At 41.0% G+C, this 20,902-nt stretch overlaps 1 protein-coding gene across 1 annotated transcript in view; it reads left to right on the forward strand.

Moving 5' to 3' along the window:
* The window catches only part of nwd2 (NACHT and WD repeat domain containing 2), a 69,741-nt gene that overhangs the window by 14,339 nt on the left and 34,500 nt on the right, over nucleotides 1-20,902 (forward strand). The window contains exons 3-4 of the mRNA XM_030754151.1: nucleotides 3,321-3,409; nucleotides 20,513-20,629. Of these exons, the coding sequence (XP_030610011.1) occupies nucleotides 3,321-3,409; nucleotides 20,513-20,629 (206 nt within the window). The remainder of the gene's footprint in view (nucleotides 1-3,320; nucleotides 3,410-20,512; nucleotides 20,630-20,902) is intronic.

Raw genomic sequence — 20,902 nt, forward strand, 5'->3', positions numbered from 1 at the left:
TAAGAAGAACTAAAGCAGCATGTTTCAGGCAGGGGAACTGAGGGGCTGCACCAAGGCTCCATATAAGATATATTAGGAACTGTGTTGGAACTGTGTTTCATGCAAGCTATTCTAGTAGAGTTTAAAAATAAAATACAGAGCTGGAAATGAGCATAATGGATCACCTTTATGTAAAACCTGCAGAAGAAAAAAAAATGTACTGTAATTGTACTGTACTGTGTCTGTCAGACATTTCTCTGCTCCAATACAGTGGAGGTGAACGGAAGCACTGATGCATTGTAGATCCTCCAGAGTAACAGAGAGTCTGGAAAGAACACAGTTTTGCTGAATATTTTAAATTCTACTGACCTCTGTGGTATTTGGGTGGAGGCAGAAATCTGAGCGACAGATTAAACCTGGCCCTTAAACCCTTAAGGCACGCCAGAAACGCAGACACGCATACGCACTGTCACATCCACGTCAAAGAGAATGGCCGCTCTGTCCCGGCGCTCTTCTATTTGCCGAGACACTTGTCTTGTGGACTTCGCTCGCGCTCTCTCTCTTTTAATCAGAGATCCCAAAGCAGTTGTGTATACCGAGTGCCTCTGGAGTGAAGCTTGATGAGAGCAGAGTGATTGCTTTGTCAGAGCCTTGTTGATGAGACTCAGAGAGGGCAGCTGTGGAGTGACCGCTGTCTGGAGGAATGAATGACCAGGAGAAGCAATGTCAAGCGTAACTAACTGTAGTGGGAAACATGGATATTTTAATGTTGACTGGCACCACTGCACTCAAAAGGGTGGTTTTGCTTCTTTTATATCATTTTTGAATCTAGTAAATTGGGTTTTGGACAGTTGTTGGGGTAAAAAAAAGCAATTTGACATCATCTTGGACTTCTGGTGGATATTCTATTTCTATTCTATTCTCTGCTATTTTTGAATTTTTTAGGGTAAAACTAGTGAGGATGAAAGAAATGAGAAAGAGCAGAAAAAGCATCAGGGACATTTGGCTGCATTTCTCTGTTCAACTGACTGCCCATTCGTTACCCAAAAGGACAGGGGAGAGAGGGAGGAGGAGAGAAAAGAAAGGGAAGCTAGAAAGGAAAATAAAGCAAGTTGACAGGACATATGTGAAAGAAAAGATAGATTGGTCGGTACTATTGAAATGAGCAGATTGGAAAATTGTAGGGAGGGACACACACACACACACACACACACACACACACACACACACACACACACACACACACAGCAAGAAAGCAGGCGAATGAAGGCTCTAGTCTTTGTCCCTTTGCATGTGGGAGTGCAGACGCACACATACATCAGGCTGCCATAACTCATCATCATCCCACAAAAAAAGGAAAGAAAGAAGGAGAGGGAGAGGGAGGCATCTCGCTGTTATCAGCACAAAAACAAACAACAACACAGTTTAATCTGTCAGGTCACATCGAGACAGAGTCGAGCAAGATGCAGATTTGGATTGGACTTGTTTTCTGTGTTTTCCCGAGCACACAAACAGGCTGAAATCCACAAATTCAGCTGTTTTCGCTATGTTGTCCCCTGTGCCACTGTAAGCCATTATGCATTTATTGTACTGTAACGTATCACTGATGGAATGAGATGAGCGCTCCTCTGATGCAGCAACTGCCATTTATTTAATTTGCATACTATTACAGCCGTTCGGTTTTTGAGCTGACATTTTGCTCAGTTAGCTGTGGGCAGATACATGTACGGTCACGGCCCGAAGCCTTACTAAAGATAGATGAGAGATAGATACGTCAGACTAAATTTGTGGGCTCCTCTACTCATGCTGCATATGACACAGTTAGCAGCTGAAGGGCAGTTTATGCACTGTGTGTGTGTGTGTGTGTGTGCGCGCACGTGCATTCGTGTGCATGTGCGAGTCAGCTACTTGGTCACACAGGGCCTCTCTGTTGGGCATATTCTGTTTTTAACTATCCATCCACACCCTTCAGATAAAGAGAGGGAGAAAGAGGCCGGGCCTGTCCAAATAAATTACAGTAACCATTTGGTAGATAGTGAAAAAGAGGGGAGAGGAGGAAAGAAAGTGGGACACAAAAACAAGCCGTGGGCACTCGCTCTGTGACACTGACTGTCCAATATGATCACTGCCCGTGTAATTCTGGATAATCCCACATTCTTCAAGAGTGTGAAGAGTGCCGGCTCTTCTTGTTAATTATGTTTTTATAGGTGTAAAAAAGGGTGCATATTTGAAAATTATATAGACACTGACACACTAGCTGAATTAGATGAGCGATATTATAGGTGAAACTATCAGTTAACTGAACAAATAATCATCAGATATATGTATTTGTTAATCCAATTATTTTCACCTTAGTGCATAACAAATTTATTAGACCACCGCCTAATGTAAGGTTTATGCCACAGCCACTCTAAATTAGCAGTATTGGTAATTACAAAAACACAACAAAAATTCTGTTTCTGTAATAGTGAATCCACCAGTATTCAGAAGCTTTTTTAAAAAATGATGGTTTTAATGCTAAATCCTGGCAATCCTGGCTATCGGACGACTGCTTGCTAATAGCCGCACCCGCTTGCTAATTGTGGTAATAGCGAACGATTCCAATAGAGAACCAATGAAATTCTCAGCCTGGCGAAACAGTACCTCAGCCCAGCACAGCACCAGGCAGCTTACTGTTGGCTAGAACCCTGGAATGTAGTTTATTTCTCCTCTTATAAATAACTATAAATATTAGTTTGAAACAAGTTTTTGACAGATTTCTGTTTTCTTGTTTTGTGGTCTAATAGGACCTTACAATGGTTTAAACCTTATCAATGTTTAAACATTGTTTTGTTATTAATAACAAAAAAAAAAAATCATCCTTTCTAAACTCTTAAACAGGTGTTCCACAGGGGTCTGTTCTCAGCCCACGCCTTTTCAGTTTACATATAAATGATTTACCACAATGATGCTATGGAGAAATTTGCACTGATACTAAGCAGACATTAGAAATTATTAATGGTTAATTTTTAGGATGCATGCAAACAAGCGCTGGTATTCTGGAAAAAAGAAAATGGTTTAACTCAAACAAAACCTTAAGGCTATTTAAATGGGCTCCAACAATTAAATAAGGGAAACAGTATTTAGAGAATCATCATTTTACTCAATGATAAATATTTATTTGTATAATATAGCCAGTATTTGGGTAGATAATGGTTTTATTTAAGTATTATTTTCCTCTGTCTGTTTCCTGGAAGTTGTTTTTGTCACCTGTAATTATACAGTGAGGACATACATATCCCCACTTTCACTCTTCTTTCGCTTGAAGACTACTTAACATTTTCTCTATTTTTCATTTTTAGACACAGAGGCAGAGAGGAATGCACTGAAGGAGCACGTCTATCCCAAACTACGAGACTTCTGCAGGGAGAATTATGGAATTGAATTCCAGGTAAATACCTACTTTCTTTCTCTCTCTTTTTCCCTTAATTTATTATTTTTATGTTTTACTTTCTAACAGCTCCAGAGACTTGCAACTTCCAGAGCATTAGTTTGCCACTACCGACTGTTAAGTGCTTTCATATTTACATCATGGCTTACACAGCTTTATAGTGCCTGGAGGGAACCCCAGAGCTGTTAGCAGAGGCCCTCGTCCCTTTAAGCGGACAGAAGGCCAGCAGAGATAAGGCTTCCATCGGTGAAGGCTGGCACAAATCTAGCTATGGATAAGGCAGGATGATGCAAGGGCTTTCCCTTTGTTGTTGTCACAGAACTGCTGCATTCTCCCTGCGGTGTCCACTGATCAAGATCATTTGCATTGCAAATTAGCATCAGTGTTCACAGAAAGATCGCTATCAGAGGTTTGTTTGTTTAACAAATCCAGGTGAGCCCTCAAGTCAGAGGGAGATGGCTGCCACAGATTATTCCTGGATAGATTTGTGGAGATTTGTTTCTGATGAGGGGGCTTATGACCCGTGAATTGTTTTATAGAATGGTAATCAGCAGGGTTTCGGCAGTTAATTCTCATTTCACACCAGGAATGTTTGGTTCAAAACAGCTCCAAGCACATACCATCTAAAGGTCTCATAACAAAACTCAGTACAGGGGCGTTTGTCCAGACAGTTGGGTATTGTTTATATTTCATTGATTGTGCTACTGACAGATCCTTTTTAATGTTTTTATTTTCAGCAGGGTTATGGAGGCAAACTACCATAAAAACTACCATATGGTACAATAATAAATGATTATGCATTTTGCTTTTGTTTTTAATTTTATCATTTATACTTACAAAACTTGAAATGAACCCCCACCCCACCCTCCCCAGAGCAATGGAAATGACATGTGGCTTATGATTACAAACTCACAGTACATTAAGAATTCAGTGGCTCCATGGTGTAATGGTTAAAACATTTGCCTTGCAAGCGGAGAGGAGACACAATCCCAGCCTCAGGGGGTTGCAAGCTGGTGTACTCCTGGTGCTTGTCCCAAGCCCAGATAAATAGGAGGGATGCGTCATGGAGGGCATCTGGTGTAAGATCTGTGCCAAATCAAATATGTGGCTCCATCCACTGTGGCGAACCCTTGGGAAATAAGAGAGCAGCTGAAAGTACCACAGGGGGACACGAACAAGTTTGCACATAAATGAAAGAAGGAAAGAAATTAATTTACATTAGAAAGGAATCCATAGATGATTGAAACAGTTGAAATATTTATTATTGTTAGGTTAAAATAGCAAGCTAACAATTTTAAGTATTAATGCTGCTTTAGTAGCATTAATGTTTAACCCCTTAACTGGCAGCAAAAAAATCACCTGACAAAAACTACATAACACCCTCTGGTTATTATTGGCTCTGAACAACCCATTTCATAGCCTATTAACTGGCTGCGTCTGGTCCGCCGGCCGAATGAAGTGCATTTATATGGCAGGCTAGACCCGCCCATTTTGACTGACACCTCATTCGGCCAATCATGTTAAGAAATGGGTTTCCCAGAGCCAATAATACTCAGAGGGCGTCACGTAGCTTTGTCAGGTGATTTGGTGCAGCCAGTTACATGATTGGCCGAATGACGTGTCAATAAAAATGGGAGGGTCTAGCCTGCCATATAAAAGGGACTACAAACGGCCCGTCACCGGGCCCTTGCCAGTTAAGGGGCTACAATTGTTAGCTAAAAGCATGCAAACTGTTGATAAGGTTTGCTAAACGTATAGATAAGCAGAAATTTTTGCCTTACAGTATGAATAAAGTGAAAATGTTAGCTAAGCACAGTGGTAGGTGCAATAACTAGCTAAAAATATGTATTACAGAGTTAGAAATTATTAGTTAATATGGCCAGTAGTTAAAAGTGTTAGCTACAAGTAGCTAAACATGCTGGTTAAGCAGTTGAAGTAACTAGCTAAAATTATAAATAAGACAGCGTGAATAAAACAAAATTGTTAGCTAGCTATAAAAGGTAAACGGGATGATTGGTGTATGTTAAACCTGGTGTGTGTTAAACCTGATTCCTTTCTTCAAATTCCTTTCTTCAAATGCCTGTCACACCAGTCCGAGTCCGTTCTTGTAAAGGTTTTAAGAACACTGAGAAACTGATCATGACCATTAAAGAAAAGATAATCATCTTGTGATCTCGAGAAAACCATCAGAAAAAAGTTTACACATACCATGGCCGCTCTCGGCTTCCGTAGTAAACTGTTTTAAGAGGGAAAGGGTAGAATAATAAGATAATAGGTATGGATTAGTAGCTGACTGATAAATGGTGAGTTGAAAGTGATTTACTACGAATATCACGATACAAGAAATGTTGTAGTTGGTGTGTAAAGAAAGACAAGAACCCTTGTAGGTGTATCCTACCAGAAGAATTGCAGCCTACGTTGCCTACAGTACTAATAAAAACACAAGTACCATTGTGTTTTCTAAGTTCTGGTGTTGAGAGGTACAGGTAAGTACTGGTTCTGGCGACATTAATGTATACAGATTGGAACATTAGAGGTGGTGTTGATAAAGACACTCCTGAATGAATCTGGTGGTATCAGATGGAATGGGAGTCAGAATAATTGGCTTTTGCAAATCTTTATACTGTAATAATAGCTTGATTGAAGGATTTTTAAGTTATGGAGAGGGTTCAGTGTACTGCCGACTGTTTAAAATAAAAAGCAAAATATTCTGTAGTTTATCCACCATTTAAATCTTCTCTTGGTGGATAGCATTAGAGCCTCAAAAGCACAGCATTCTTATAACATGCAACAAAAAATATTTCTTTAAACCATTTATTTGCAAAAATATCATTTTACCATATCACAGTTTGGTATAAATCATATAGTACACTATGTGATAGGTTATTTAGAAGGAAGCTTCTTCCAAAAATTGAAAAGTTAACTCAAAAAGGAGGAAGACTCTGCATGTAAGAAGCTTGCATGTTTTAAATATCAGCTGTTATTTAACTCACACAGATTTTCTAGCTCGTCGGTTTGAAGTAGTTTTTAGTGAGTACCTCCAAAATCTTGCATCTTACATGCTCAACCAAAGACAAATTCATTACAATTTTGTGTAATGAACAGCACAGTATTGAAAAAAATCAGCCTTTAATATACAGTACACTTAGACCTACAGCAAGCTGAGCAACCTTACATGAATTACACAAGTTTCCAGTAGTACAAGCATTTCTGAGATGACTGTATGTGACGGAGAATTACGAGATAAAAGAATCAAAGTCTTGCAGAGACGTTTTGGCTCTGGTACCTGTGGCCACGTGTCTGTCTGGTGATTCAGCTCGCTGTGATGAAGCATGAGCTGAAATGATTAAGTAGAAGGCCTGGCAGTTAATACTATGACTCACTTACGGTGCCCATCCTCCTCCTCTTCGACCAAACCCCCCCACACACACCTAATCTTCACCCACACCACATGAGAATTGGTACCTTGGATAAAACTGGAGCTTAATAATGATTTGTACTAGTATATATAAAGTTGTGGTTAGGAAGTCTATCACCTGAGAAATCATATATGATTTTCACATACAGTACCTTGTAGAAGTACTTTTTTTGCTTTGATTTGTAATTTACGCACAATCCCACCTCCCCTTTCAAACACACTTTGTCTACTCACACACATCCACTGACACACATATGCCAAGTTGAAGGTGAAACCCAATTCTCTCCGGTCCCTCATCACTTGACTCAGTTTCCATCCAGAACGTTCCTTTAAGAGGATGGAGAAGGATTGCAGGCGATGCAGAGGGAGGAATAGGGCACGGAAATCCAGCCCAGGGGCCGAGGGCTGCATCCTCATTCAGTCAGTGCACAGCAGCAGCAGGGGGATGATCCCTTTTTTTTTTTTTTTTTATACCCTTTTTTATCCCCTGTGTTTCCTGCTCTCTCTCTCTCTCTTTCATGACTTGTGTGTGATCACTTTTTTAAAATAAATCGGGGGAAACTAAAACACATTAGAACAGCGTGGTAAAAGCAGAGAGGCGCCAGAGTTATGGCCCATTTAGGCTCACTGGACTGGTCGCTTTGCGCACTTGATGTGACATCATCACGCAGCCACATCCATTTATACTCACCGTTAAGGTGTTTATGTCCACTTCTCTGTACTGTTGCAGAAATCTCCCTCCATGAGTTCTGTGCCATCTGGGAACACCTATGCTCCCGCATATGTGTGCCATATACAGGTGGACTTACTCGCAGTCTTGCCTCATCCTTGTCCATTTTGAAACCAGCTGCAGAGGCAAACGCACGAGGTTACAAAAATTGAGAGGTGTGCGACTGGCCGAACAACACCAGAGTGTGGCTTGTGCTGGTGGATGTGATGTATTTTTTTTCGCACAGCATCATTCATGAGTGTGAGAACAGTGAGCATAAATGTTCCCTTAAGAAGAGGCTCCGGGGCAAGGTTTCAGCCTCAACTACAAAGTGCCAAAAACTGCAGTTCCTTAAATGGCCACTTGAGATGGCTATAAAAGAAAGTCATCCATAAAGACTCCCATGTTAAAATGCTCAAATTTATAGCAGAAATAGGTGACTTGGCCACTAGATATCTGCATGATTGAATGATATAGCTGAGGTGAACCCTAGCAGTTGTCTAATAAACTCATACTAAAATCTCATCCAAGTCTGCGCTTCAGGTCAGGTCAGTTTCTATGTTAATTACCACTAATTAGCAGGTATTTTTTTTGTGGTGCACCTGTAAAGTCCATGGATGCATTTTAGGGTGGCTTTGGCTCAGAAGGTCTAGTAGGTCTTCTGCTAACAGGGAGGTCAGTGGGTCCTGAAGTACCCTTGGACAAATATTGAACCTTAAGTTGCCCCAGTTCATTCATTGGCATGTGACCGTGTGTGTGAATGTTAGATAAAAGCACTTAGGCATGTAAAAAAGTGTTTGCGTGAATGGGTGAATGAGGTGTCTAGTAGAAAATACTTTGAGAGTTCAAATAGAATAGAAAAGTACTATATAAGTACCAGTCCATTTACTACTTTGCTAACCAAACAAGTTTTCCCAAAAGTCATCATTGTCAGGCGTTCTTTTTGGTCAGCAGTGGTTTTCTCCTTGTCCGGCCTCTTTGTTATTGTTGAATGATGAACTCTGACTTTAACTGAGGTGAGTGAGGCCTGCAGTTCTTTAGATGTTCTGGGTTCATTTGTGACCTCCTGGCTGAGTCGTCGATGAGCTCTTGGAGTAAATTTGGGAGTCCGGCCACTCCTGGGAAGGTTCACCACTGTTCCAAATTTTCTCCATTTGTGGATAATGGCTTTGTAACCCTTTCCCAGGGTTATAATAGTTTTGGATTTTACATTATTGTTTAGTTTTAGTTAGTTTTTACTTTTTTTTTCTTTAATTCAGTTAGTTTTAATTAGTTTTCAGAGTGGTTTTGCTCATTTTTATTAGTTTTTATTGCTTAGTTTTAGTTTAGTTTTGTTAGTTTCAGTATTACAGTTTTAGTTTTTCATACTTTGTCAGGTGCAAGATTCAAGGTACAAGAGTAACTTGTGTAATAAAAAGTCAACAAAAGATACCCTTTAAAGAAATATATTCAACAACCAACTGTTCACAGACAGCAGCACTACGTGCTAAATGTGTGTAATATTAAGGACACACATGAACATCAACAGGGAGAAACAAAGAAAAACACAAACTCACAAATTCAATAACTTCTACAATAAACTCCCAATAAAGTTCAGCGTCAGTGCAGCAGATTAACAACAGCTTGTGTTTTGGAGCTAGCTTGGTTAGATGCTCGATATGTGGCCGACCTCATGTCGCATCTGTGCTTGTGCTGCTGAATTGTGTGTTCATTACCTTACGGTTGTGTGCCGGCTGGGACTTTTTTTGGTCCTTTGTGCTGTTTTTTCACTTTCTTCATTCCCTCACATCCATCCCGACAGTTTCAGCAGCTCCCTCCAGGAATTTGCTGACATTTGTGAGTCCTTGTATTGATTGTTCCTGATTGTTATTCTCTCACTGATAAAGTGGCCGGAAACGCACAAGGACAGAACAGGTTCATCACAACGTTGCAGCTGCGTGGCAGCGAGGAGCAGTCACATTTCTCCGGAGCTGAACGCCGGATTACGTGGGTTCAGAGCGGTTTCAGTAGCTGCTTTGTGTGCGCTTCTCAGGTGGACTTTGACGTTGGTGTTTTTTTCCTCACTGAGACGTGTTCCGTACATTTTTCATCATTCACAACAAAACACGCTTCTATCTGTATTATCGGACTCAAAGAAACTCCATATGGGACTCTGCCGCTGTCTCGGCAGACCGGCTCGGTGAGCGCAGCATGCGCACAGCTGCCCGACGGCGCTCCGAGCTTAAAGAGCGGAAAATGATCAGTCCACAAGGCTTTTAAATAAAATGACAAACAAGAAAAGGAAGGTCATTTTATCTATAATTTTAGTTAGTTTTAAAAACTCACAATACAGTTTTAGTTAGTTATTGTTTTTTCTTTTTAATTTTAGTTTTTATTTATTTCAGTTAACGAAAACGTTTTTTCAATTTCAGTTTTCGTTATTTCGTTCGTTTTCGTTAACTATAATAACCCTGCCCTTTCCACACAGATGTCAATGACTTTGTTTCTCAGCTGTTTCTTTAGATTGTGGTGTGATGTGTTGCTTTTTGAGATCTTTTAGCCTGCTTCACTTTGTCAGACAGCTTCTATTTAAGTGATTTCTTGATTCAGCAGGTCTGACAGTCATCAGGCCCTGGTGTAGTTTGTGAAATTAAACTCAGCTTTCTAAAAAAAAAAATGTGTTTAATGACAGTCATCATTTAAAAACTGCATTTTGTATTTACTTGGGTTATCTTTGTCTAATATTAAAATTTGCTTGATGATCTGACCCACTTAAATGTCACAAATATGCAAATAAATAAGAACTCAGAAAGGGGGCAGATAATTTTTCACAGCAGTGTGTGTCAGATTTCTCCCACAGTCTGAAAACATGCATGTCAGTTTATTTGATTATTCTAAATTGACTGTGGGAGTGCGCATTATTGGTACCCTGTGATGGTCTCCTGTCCTAGGTGTACCCAGCTCACACCAACAGCAAATCCAAAGGGTAGCCTCTGGAGCTGAAAATTAAGCCAGCTGGAAGTGTCAGAAACTGCAGCTCCTCTCATGGCTAGTTGAGGCCAACTACAAAAGGGAGTGAATCCCCATAGACTCCCATGTTCAAATGTCCAACTGGGTGTGTATGTGTGTTGCATCCATAGGGTTTATTAATACAGTTTGCTACCAAGTGTTAGCTCATAAATTAGTGCTCCTTTCATCCTTATAAAGTAAGTTCTGTCTCCAGGAGGGGAGCGTGGCAGAGGCCCAAACACGATCACTGAAGCCTCAAAATGCAGAGTCCCAAACCAATGGGTGACATCACAGTGGCTACACCAGTCTTTTATACTGCCTGTGAGCAAAACAGATGGATTATAAATATATTCATCTCTGACTTCTTGCATCTTAATGCAATGCTTATGTCCCCTTGTGAAAAAAAAAACACAAAGAAAAAGAAGTCAAACTAATGCTCCTTTCTTCAATTTACTTAGTCCTATAAAATGTATCTACCAAGAGAGTTGGTTTTAAAAGTGTACTTTTCGTGAATAAACCTGCGCTGATGTCTAGATTGCCCAAACTTCCCAGCGTATTAGACACACTCATGTTAAACTAATGCTGTCCAATCCAGTAGCAGTACATTAAAGCCTGCCTTCATAAGGTCAGACTGTTTTTTTGTACATATTGGTTTAGAGAGGCACTGATGTTAGAAATGACAATTCTTGGTGCTGATGAATTGATTTACAAAAGCTGCACAAAAGCCATTTTTTAAAAAAAAAGGAAAACTCGTCACAGTGTTATTGCAGAGGGTCGTAAGCGAGAGTCCTCCTCGCTGTTATTGACTGGTTCCACCTATGACATTGATTAGTCTATAGATTTGCTCCTTAGTCCAGTTTTTATTGTCAGTTTCTCATCTAGTGCTGCTCTAAAATACCCAGCCCCCTTACTTCCAAACCATCTTGCATTTCTTAGACTCATAAATCATTTTACAATACAATCACTTCCTCCCACAGGCTGAAGTTAAACTGAATCTCGGGGCCAGTGGAAGCGGTTCTGTTAATAATGTGGTTGCCAAACTTACTGGCCGTCTCTCTCTCTCTTTCCCTCTCTCACACACACACACACACACACACACACACACACACACTCACTCAATGCAATTCCAATAAAAGTTTTCTGGCCACAGCTGCGCAAATCTGCTCAGCGGCTGTCACTCTGATGGTTTTTACATCTCACAACACAAGCGGCACGATGAGAGACGAGATGAGGGGTGAGACGGCATTTCACGATGATTAAAAAGCCTATTCATGCATTCTATTATGCTAAAAGGAGGGGGGGGGCTGTCAATTTGGCCTCGTCAGAAAAGATGCAGTGCTCTTAGAATATGTCACCCACTTAAAGGTTTAAAAGCCGATCATTGTATATTTTTTAATGGCTTATGTGAATGAATTTGTGGGAAAACGCAGGTAAAATTGGACAGAAATGGTTTTTTTCCCACTGACTGTGTATTTGAAAGTAACTTGTTACGACAAAGCAAATTAGCCAGGAGATATTTCTGCGCTTTCCTTCCGTGTCTTCCCACCGAAACTCCGGTAATAAAAAACACTTTGAAGCATGAGTTCTGGTTTATTTGTCGCTCTCCATCTGTTTACCTGGATGCCAGTATTTCCAATTTTGTGCCCCTCATTCTTCAGTCTGTTTCTTCACACGTTGGCAGCAGGCCACCATCATCATTGTCACGTCTGTTTTTAGTCTCTAGAGAAACATATCAACAACAATATACCAACAGCCTCCACAGGAATGATACTGACAACCAGCAAAGATAATCAGAGATCAAATATAAAATACAGTTCCATTTATATAAAGAACTATTCAGTCCTCATTACCTCCATCACAACAGTTGTATTCTCACTCTTGTCAGATGCTTCAGAGAAGCATATTTGTGTGAAATTTGATGGACAGAAAAATAAGTAAGGGTGGGCTGTAATCACAAAAGAACAGACCTTATTCTAATATTTGCATGATGATTAAGACATTTCATATTTATATGAATGACTAAATATAAGCTGCTCACATTTGCTTTCCAAATCCCGTCTACTAACACCTACGCTTAATCTCTTATGCTTTCTAGCTGTCGGGAGGGTTGGGCTCACCTCAGCCTTCTTACACCCAGTGGCCAGCCTGACTAAGAGACACCTTTATGTGCAGCAGAATGCACTTAACATACAGGCTAAAAACAAGAGCAATGTTACCCAGATGATGTACTTCAGGCAATGTTTCCCTGATTAGAGAAATGAATAGACTCAGAGCAAGTGGTTCCCACAAGCGCAAGCAGTGTGTTTACACCATTAGAGTTGACTTGCGGAGTGTGTGCTGTCAGGTTTATAAGTGGTTAAAATGCAAAACAGCTTGTATGCCCTGGGATATACAGTTTCTGAAAGGCTTTAATTCATCTCAAACTGCTTGTGTTTTGCATAACTGTTTTTGCTGTCTATAGAAATATCCACATTGATTGGGCCGTAGGGCGGCTAAAAAAAGTGAGAATATGCAGGAGAAGCATATTCTTTGTCATCACTCATAGTGTATGGGTTCCCAAACCAGGTATCCTGACTCCACAATCAAAATTATAAAAACTGAGCATCCCACAGGCAAGACTAGCTGCAGGAATAATTACTTTATGGTTCAAGTTTGAACCTCCGAGAAGAGGACTTTAGCAGCAATTGTACCCTTTTAGACAAGTTTTACAAACTGAGTTAGGTACTGTAAGGCAGCCAGAGTCCCAGCACATCAGCTATTCTCAGTGTCAGCTGATGCTTCAGATACCCTTCTGTGCATTCATTTGGCCCACAATTGCTGCGCATCTGCAAGCTGCTTTGCAACCCAGCTCCTCCTTTTCACGCTGTTTCTGACTTGAGGTCATATCGTTGGTGTTGCTGCTCTCCCAGAACAAAGAGTGCCAAAAATATAAATGACTTTTCATGATAGAAGACCTGATGGAAATGTATTTAGTTGACAATAAAAAAGAAGCAGACTTATTTTCATTCATAGCAGCGTGCACAGGCCGGCTGGCACAAATGGATCCTTTGTTTACGACTCCACAATACACCCACGCTGGTCAACAGGCTTTCTTTTGGGTTTTGCTTATTGGTTTGAGGAGCTTCCCAAGCTGCACCCGCTCTCATTTAGTTCTCAAGCACTTCCATCTGTTGCGGACACCATTAAGCAAACAAACCTCATCTCGCATTAGAAACGCTGGTCCCGATGCGGTGTTCCACGGCCTCTTAATGAGCAGAAATGTGATTTTGTTTGAGGGAACTGGCAACCTTAGAGTTACCGTGGAGAACCCTCTGCCATAAAATATATATCTTCCCTGGCAATTTTTACTAAAAGCCCACTCCCTCCTCTGCTGCTGATCTTATTACTTCATGTTTTTGACAGATCGCTGTGGCTGAGCTGCAACATCTTAAACACTGTGCCCAAATTACCACGGTGTGTCAGAGCTTGACAGGTTTTCCTCAAAGTCATCTTCTCTCTGCCTTCATTATTGACAGCTTAAGCTTCTAGATTCAAGAGCTCAACCTCTTAGTGTAGCAGGCATTATTGCTAAAATAAGAAAGTAAACGCACCATTAAGAGATCTAATATTAAAGTCAAAATCGCTCCCCTGTGCCCACTTTGTGTTCATATGACAACAAGAAATTTATATTTGCCTATATGCTTTGTGCTAAACCTGAGCTTTCCAAAGCAGGCCAGTATTCATCAAACATTCTTAGAGATTTACTACATGTTCTTAATAAAACTGCCTGCAGTCGAGAGCTTAACATACATTTATGTTAGCACTTTATCTATTTTTACTCTTGTTTTTTTGCCTGAGAGCACTTCTGTTGGTGGGGTTTTTCCGCTTTTTTCCCGCCTGATTTCACGCCCTTTTTTCCTGAGCATCTTGGGCATAATCCCAAAGTCTAATAGTCCAACATTCAATAAATTTGGAAAAAGAAAAAAAAAAGCCTTCTCTTGCTCTTGACCCGCCATGGGCAAACGCCTTCCAAGGGCATTAGAAAGCTGCTTAGCAGAAGCTGCTCCATCTCTTACATAAGCAACGGCACCCCCACTACTATAGTTTAGGGAAAGCGTGGGGAGAGGAAAAGCTATCAGAGAGAGGAACAGCAAAGACAAAGTTGGCATAAAAGAAAAACTGAGAGGGAAGGCAAAAGACGTAAGGAAACTGTGAAAACGTTCCAGCCAAATCCAGTCCCACAGGAGGCTTTCGTCATCTAACCAAGGCTCCTTTGTTAAAAGCCTTCTTAACTAACCCTTCCTTCCCCGGCCAACTACTTTCCCTCTTAACTTCATTTTATGTGCCCCTTCCTGTTTTGGATCAACTGTTTGTGTGTTTTCTCCCCCCTGTCTCCTTCATCCGTCTCCCTATTCCTCCATACTCCACTGAAGCGCAGCAGGTGACAGGGCAAATTTAATCAGTATCCTCCCCCACGCACATGAACACATATGACTAATGTCTTCATTTAGCTTTTAATTAGAGTGCATCCTCCCAATCACCTGCTGAAACCCAGTAGAAACCTATCGTAATCAGGGGCATCTCACTTCATTCCTCCTCCCTTCGGTCTTTGTCAACACACGGACGATTGCAGTCCCCCCCACACACATGGGCATGGGAAGTAGATTAGTGGCACTGATATGCAATGACTGATGTGCCAGGCAATGTTTTTTTTCACAACAGGCCAACATGACGGATGCTAATCATTTGTGCACACTAATGAGTGGGAGATGTTTTTTTTTCTTCCAAGTAATTGACTTCTGGTGATTGAGGATAAGGAAAAATGGCTTTATTTCATCTTCCTGGGTGTAATTTATTGATCTGAAGCCACAGTTATTTATGCTTCTGCTAGTGTTTCTAATATAATGCCAAATTAATTAGTCTTTGAGGCATAAACTGTATATAAAAGATGGACATAGCCACTGTGACATCATCTGTTTTTTTCTCCTTTGCCATCTTGGGTTCAAAAATTTTCTTGTGATGAGGAGGAGTGGATCTGACTGTGAAACTGCTTGTTCATTGTCAGTTACAAGTCGTTAGCCAATGAGCATAATAATAAAATCCTCTTATTTGAAAGGTAGTGTGACCAAGATTTACAAAACAAACTTAATTTTTATTCAGTATGACCCAAACTGAAAGACTGACCCCAAGATTCAACAGGAAAGTGTTTGCGGAGGTCAAAACCAAAAACTGTTTGTCCATAGACTTCTATAGGATCAGAAATCTTTTTGCAACCACAGCTATCGCCATCTGGTGGCCTTCTGATCGAATGCAGGTTAAAGATACTTCCACATTGGCCTAAACCAACCTAACCCTAACCCAGTTTTCAAACCTGGAAGCTACCTCTATGTTTTATGCCATCTATGGATGTCACTGATTGGTGGCATTGACTGTTTGAGCTTGACTGTCATCATCATGGCAGATCTGACTAACAAATCGAACAGACACTGCACAATCATATGGTGGCAACTTGCCAATCAGAAAAAGAACTATGGATTAAAACTGCTTTATTATCTCTATTATTTTGAATGAGACCATAATTTATAAAATCAAACATCATTTTATATTAAGTAGGAGTTTAAACTAGCAATTGAGACCATAAACCCATCCAGATAGTGTTTAGGTCATATCTAAGGAAGAAGGCAAGGTGATTTTTCATGGACTTCTATACAGAAGACTCGCCCTCTGCTGGCCATTAGAAAGAATACATGTTCAAGGCTACTAGCTCCTCTTTTTAGACTGGAAAGCTATTTACATCTGTCTATTTATTTACCACAATGTTAATCACAAACCATCTAGCTAAAAAAAAAAAAAAAAAGCTAAATATTCTTTGTTTTTAGCTTCCTAAACTTGGGAATTTGGAGCCACTGGCTTGTTTTCTAATGAAAATATTTACCTCCCTGAGGCTGTGGAAGAAATAAATATGCTGTTGACAGCTGTCCCCTTTCACAGTAATACAGCTGCTCACAGGTGCACAACAATCAAGCAGATGAGCTGAGGCGTACTTCCAGCCCTCCTGCTGCTCTTACCAATAATGGGAGAAGCGAATATCTCCCAGGCTGTCCCACACTCTCAATTTCAGTGCTGTCCAGTTATATAGGGCTGCCAGTCACTGCTGTTCTCTGCCAGACTGCGGATGTGTCAGTCATTGTGCCAGGCTAAACTCATTTGAACTAGCAAGTCTGGTGAGCAGCAGAGCATGAAGGAAGACAGCAGCGCTGCTGTATCACTTTGGCTTCATCTCAGCCCTCTGAAAAGCCTACTTTTTGCTCCTCAAGCTCAGCAAGCATTAAGTCAGTCTGGAAAAACAGCTAGTTATGAGAATCCAAAGAGAAACGAATCACGGGATGCCGCACATACAATTTGGCTTTTGAAAAATGAGCTCCAAGTAGTAAAGGACATCATGCATAGCCATCCATCTATTCATTATCTTTGAGCATTCCATGGCGATCAGGCACGAGTCAGGCCCAATCCAGCAGGCTAAAAACCAGCCTGAGATTCAGGAAAATGGTAATATGAGGGCTGAACAATGAGTCCTGAACCAGCAGCATCGTGGTGGAGCTACACACACATATTTTTGCAGGCATTTCCTCAGCCTTCCCCCATCTACTGAGAAATCCTCCCTGCGGCGTGTTGGATTTGTCTCAACTGCCAAAACTTGTGACAAATGTGTTGAGGGATGGATGAGTGTGTGTGTGTGTGTGTGTGTGTGTGTGTGTGTGTGTGTGTGTGTGTGTGTGTGTGTGTGTGTAGTTGGTTTTATTGATATCAACCAGGTGTGGTGTGTGTGTGTAAATCAGTGTTTAAAAAAAGTACTGGCTTTGCTTCAGCTGAGACAAAACTTGGCATCGGTTTTCCTTAAATTGCTGTGAATACATTACTACTTTAGTTAAATGATTTCCTCCATTTTATACAGCTAAGCTTATTATATTTCAGTGTGTCCACAGAAACTGGCCGCTCTGTATTTTGGCTGTATATATAGTATATTTGCAAGTTTTGATATTGCTGATAGAGTGTTCTAGGAACTGCAGATATTCTCCAGCTACAGCAGCTGATCCATAGTCTTATTTTTAAAAAGACAAAAATAATTTGCTTCTTTTACTCTAACTTGAGAAGCTTGATTGTGTTATTTATTCTGTTCTGTCATATAAATCAGCTATGAGGTGAGTTTAAGCAGGCTACAGCACATTAGCTGATGATGGCTGAACTTAATGCCAGCCCACATCAGTTGGTAGCTTAGATGATACACTTCTGTGCTTCCAATTTTGCAGCTCACATATAGGGTGTTCTATTTAAACTGCATTAGCCTGCCTATAGCTGCATTTGCCTCTGCACGCCGCTTTGCAACCCACTCTGTCTGACTTAGTATTGTCGTCTCTTCCTAATTAAAAGATTAAGTAGAAGCTAGGTGCTGCTAATCAGATGCAATTGATTAACTGATCATCAGCAGTTAAAAAAACAGACAGACAGCTTGGCAGTTTGCTGGTCTGTAGCATTCAGGTGTGTGTTAACACAATGACACAATCTTCCCAGGAGTGGATGTCCCAGTAAAATCACCCCAAGGAGGATATGCAATACTAAGAGAAAGCGCAAAAAAGAAAAAAACAAAAAACAAAACAAGAGGTAGATCTACAGGCCTCAGTTAGCATGATAAATATCAAAGTTCATGACCAATTAGAAAAAGACTGAACTTGTTTGGAAGCGTTGCCAGGAAAAAGCCTCCTCTAAGGACATTTTCACACCTTTAGTTCGTTGACTCCAAATCAGTTGATGAGTTTGTAAACTAGCTTTTTCCTGTGGTTTGGTTTCTTTTCCATCCATCCATCCATCCATCCATTCACTTCCGCTTATCCTGTTTAGGGTCGCAGGGGGGCTGGAGCCTATCCCAGCTGACATAGGGCGAGAGGCAGGGTACACCCTGAACAGGTCGCCAGCCTGTCGCAGGGCTGGTTTCTTTTCACACAGAAAAAACTAAAGTAAACAAAAGAGCTACAGTTACTAAAAACCACATGAGAACGTTTAGTCTGCTTATTGTTCAGATGTGTAAATACAGGAAGAAAGGTCTGTGTTCTGGCCTAGTGGATAACATGGAGAATTTTTAGTTGCTAGCCCGTACTGACTGTTTATAGACTTTGCGGGTCTGTGGTACCCTGCTGCATCCCAGAATGCAAAGCATACCTGGCTACAGGAAAGCGTTTAAAATGCCATAAACACACTTGCAACATACACCTGACAGTTAGGTTGGATCATGTTCACACCATAAACGAACCGCTCTGAAGTTTTTTTTGGAACCGGCTCAAGACCACCTTCTCTAAAGGGTCTCTGTGCAGTTGTTTTGGTTCACAGCTGAGTGCAGTTAGTGTGTTCACGCCTCCACAAGCGAATCACACCAAGGGGGGAAAATTAACCAGAGTTTGATTTTAGCGGACTAAACACCACAGGTGTGAAAACACCCTAAGAACAACATTTTAGGCCCCATTTACACGTTTCCAGTGGAAACGATGTGGTTTTGATGCATTTCGGCCTCCTGTTTACACGAGAACAGAGTGAAAACAATACTTTTTGGAAACGGCCTCCAGAGTGGAGCATTTCTGAAACGCTCTAGCCTCCGTCTCTGTGTAAATGAACAAAAACAATGCTTTTTGGAAATGGGGGCACTCGCACATGCGCACTATGGTTGCGACTGCCAGTTTTCCGCGCATGCACTAACAGATGAACAACAATCACAATGGCAGATTCACGAGTGCTTCTTGTGCTGCTCAGTCTTTTGAACGTAACTTAATCTTTAACATAAATATCTGCGTACTTCGAGTGGCACGATTCCCAGTCGATATTTTCTTGTGTTTTTGCAGTTTTATAATTTAGTGTTGTGTGCAGCAGCAATCCAACCTCGTCGTCAGTCCACACAAAGGTTCTCACAGTGACTCTTTTGTAAATAATGAACAGATCTTTGCCGCTCATCCCACTGAGTCCTTCCACACATGCATGTGTTGCGTAAACAAGCTTTGCAAAAAAATAAAATAAACAGCCAACTTGTGGCCTGGCAATGGGAACTACATCGTTTTCACCGTTTCTAGCGTCTCCATGTAAACGGAGATTGTTTCTGAAACGTCTCGGTTTAAACGGAAGGCCGAAACGCATCAAAACAACACAGTTTCCACTGGAAACGTTGCCGTGTAAATGGGGCTTTAGGTTTACAAACATGGATCTGAGCAAACCACAAGACTTCTGGAACAATGTCCATTGGACAGATGAGACCAAAGTGCAGATCTTTGGACATAATGTACAACATCACGTTGGGTGAAAACCAAACACAGCGCATCAGCACAAACACTTCATACCAACTGTCAAGCACGGTGGTGAAGACATGATGATTTGGGTTTGTTTTGCAGCCACAGGACCTGGGCATCTTGCAGACACTGAATCAACCAGAAACTCCTCTGTATACCAAAGTATTCTAGAGTCAGATATGAGGACATCTGTCTGACAGCTAAAGCTTGGTTGAGACGGGGTCATGCAACAGGACACAGCAGCAAATCTACAACAGAATGGCTGAAAAAGAAAAAGTCTCACAGTCTAGACCTCAACCTGATTGAAATGCCGTGGCGGGACCTTAAGCGAGCTGTGCATAAACAAATGCCCACAAACCTCAATGAAGTGAAGCAACGTTGCTCCACGACAATATGAGACAGACTGATACGGTCATACAGAAATCCATTACTTCAAGTTATTGCTGCTAAAGGTGATTCTATAAGCTAATGCATAATGGGGCGTACTAAGTTTCTTTTTCACGTGACTGTAGCTCTGAAAGTAGCACCAAATTTAAATTAGTGCAGGTGGGAATAAAAATATCTTCTGTTTAAACTGGTCATGAATAAAAAGTTCCCCCCCCAAAAAAGTATTTAGATGCTGCAAGGCACAAATTCCAGAGAAACATAATAATACTGCACGTCTATTTGTCTTTGCTCAGGTGGTGGACCTGTACTGGGGTGTCGATCCGGAGGAGTGGGACAGTCCAGAGCTGCAGCGACTCAGAATGAAACTCCTGGAGGAATGTCTCAAGACTTCGGCTGGGCCGTGCTTTGTTGTGAGTATTATGCACTACATAGGTTACAGTAAGTGTACTGGAATTTTTTAAATGGCCTGTTTGACTTTGTGTTTACACCATATGTGCAAACTCTGTTAAGAAAATGTTTCCTTCTACTACTATTACTCCATTTCATGACTCAGCTCTGATGTGACATTAAGAGTGGGCTGGTTTTTTTTGGATACGTGCCTTTTGAGTGAAATCACATTTTTCTTTCAGACCTGTCTTTTTATGACTTGCGCTGAAACAAAGACTTTGAAGAACCTTTGAAAT

The sequence above is a fragment of the Archocentrus centrarchus genome, chromosome 18 (genome assembly GCF_007364275.1).
Source record: "Archocentrus centrarchus isolate MPI-CPG fArcCen1 chromosome 18, fArcCen1, whole genome shotgun sequence".
Classification (NCBI taxonomy): Eukaryota; Metazoa; Chordata; class Actinopteri; order Cichliformes; family Cichlidae; genus Archocentrus; species Archocentrus centrarchus.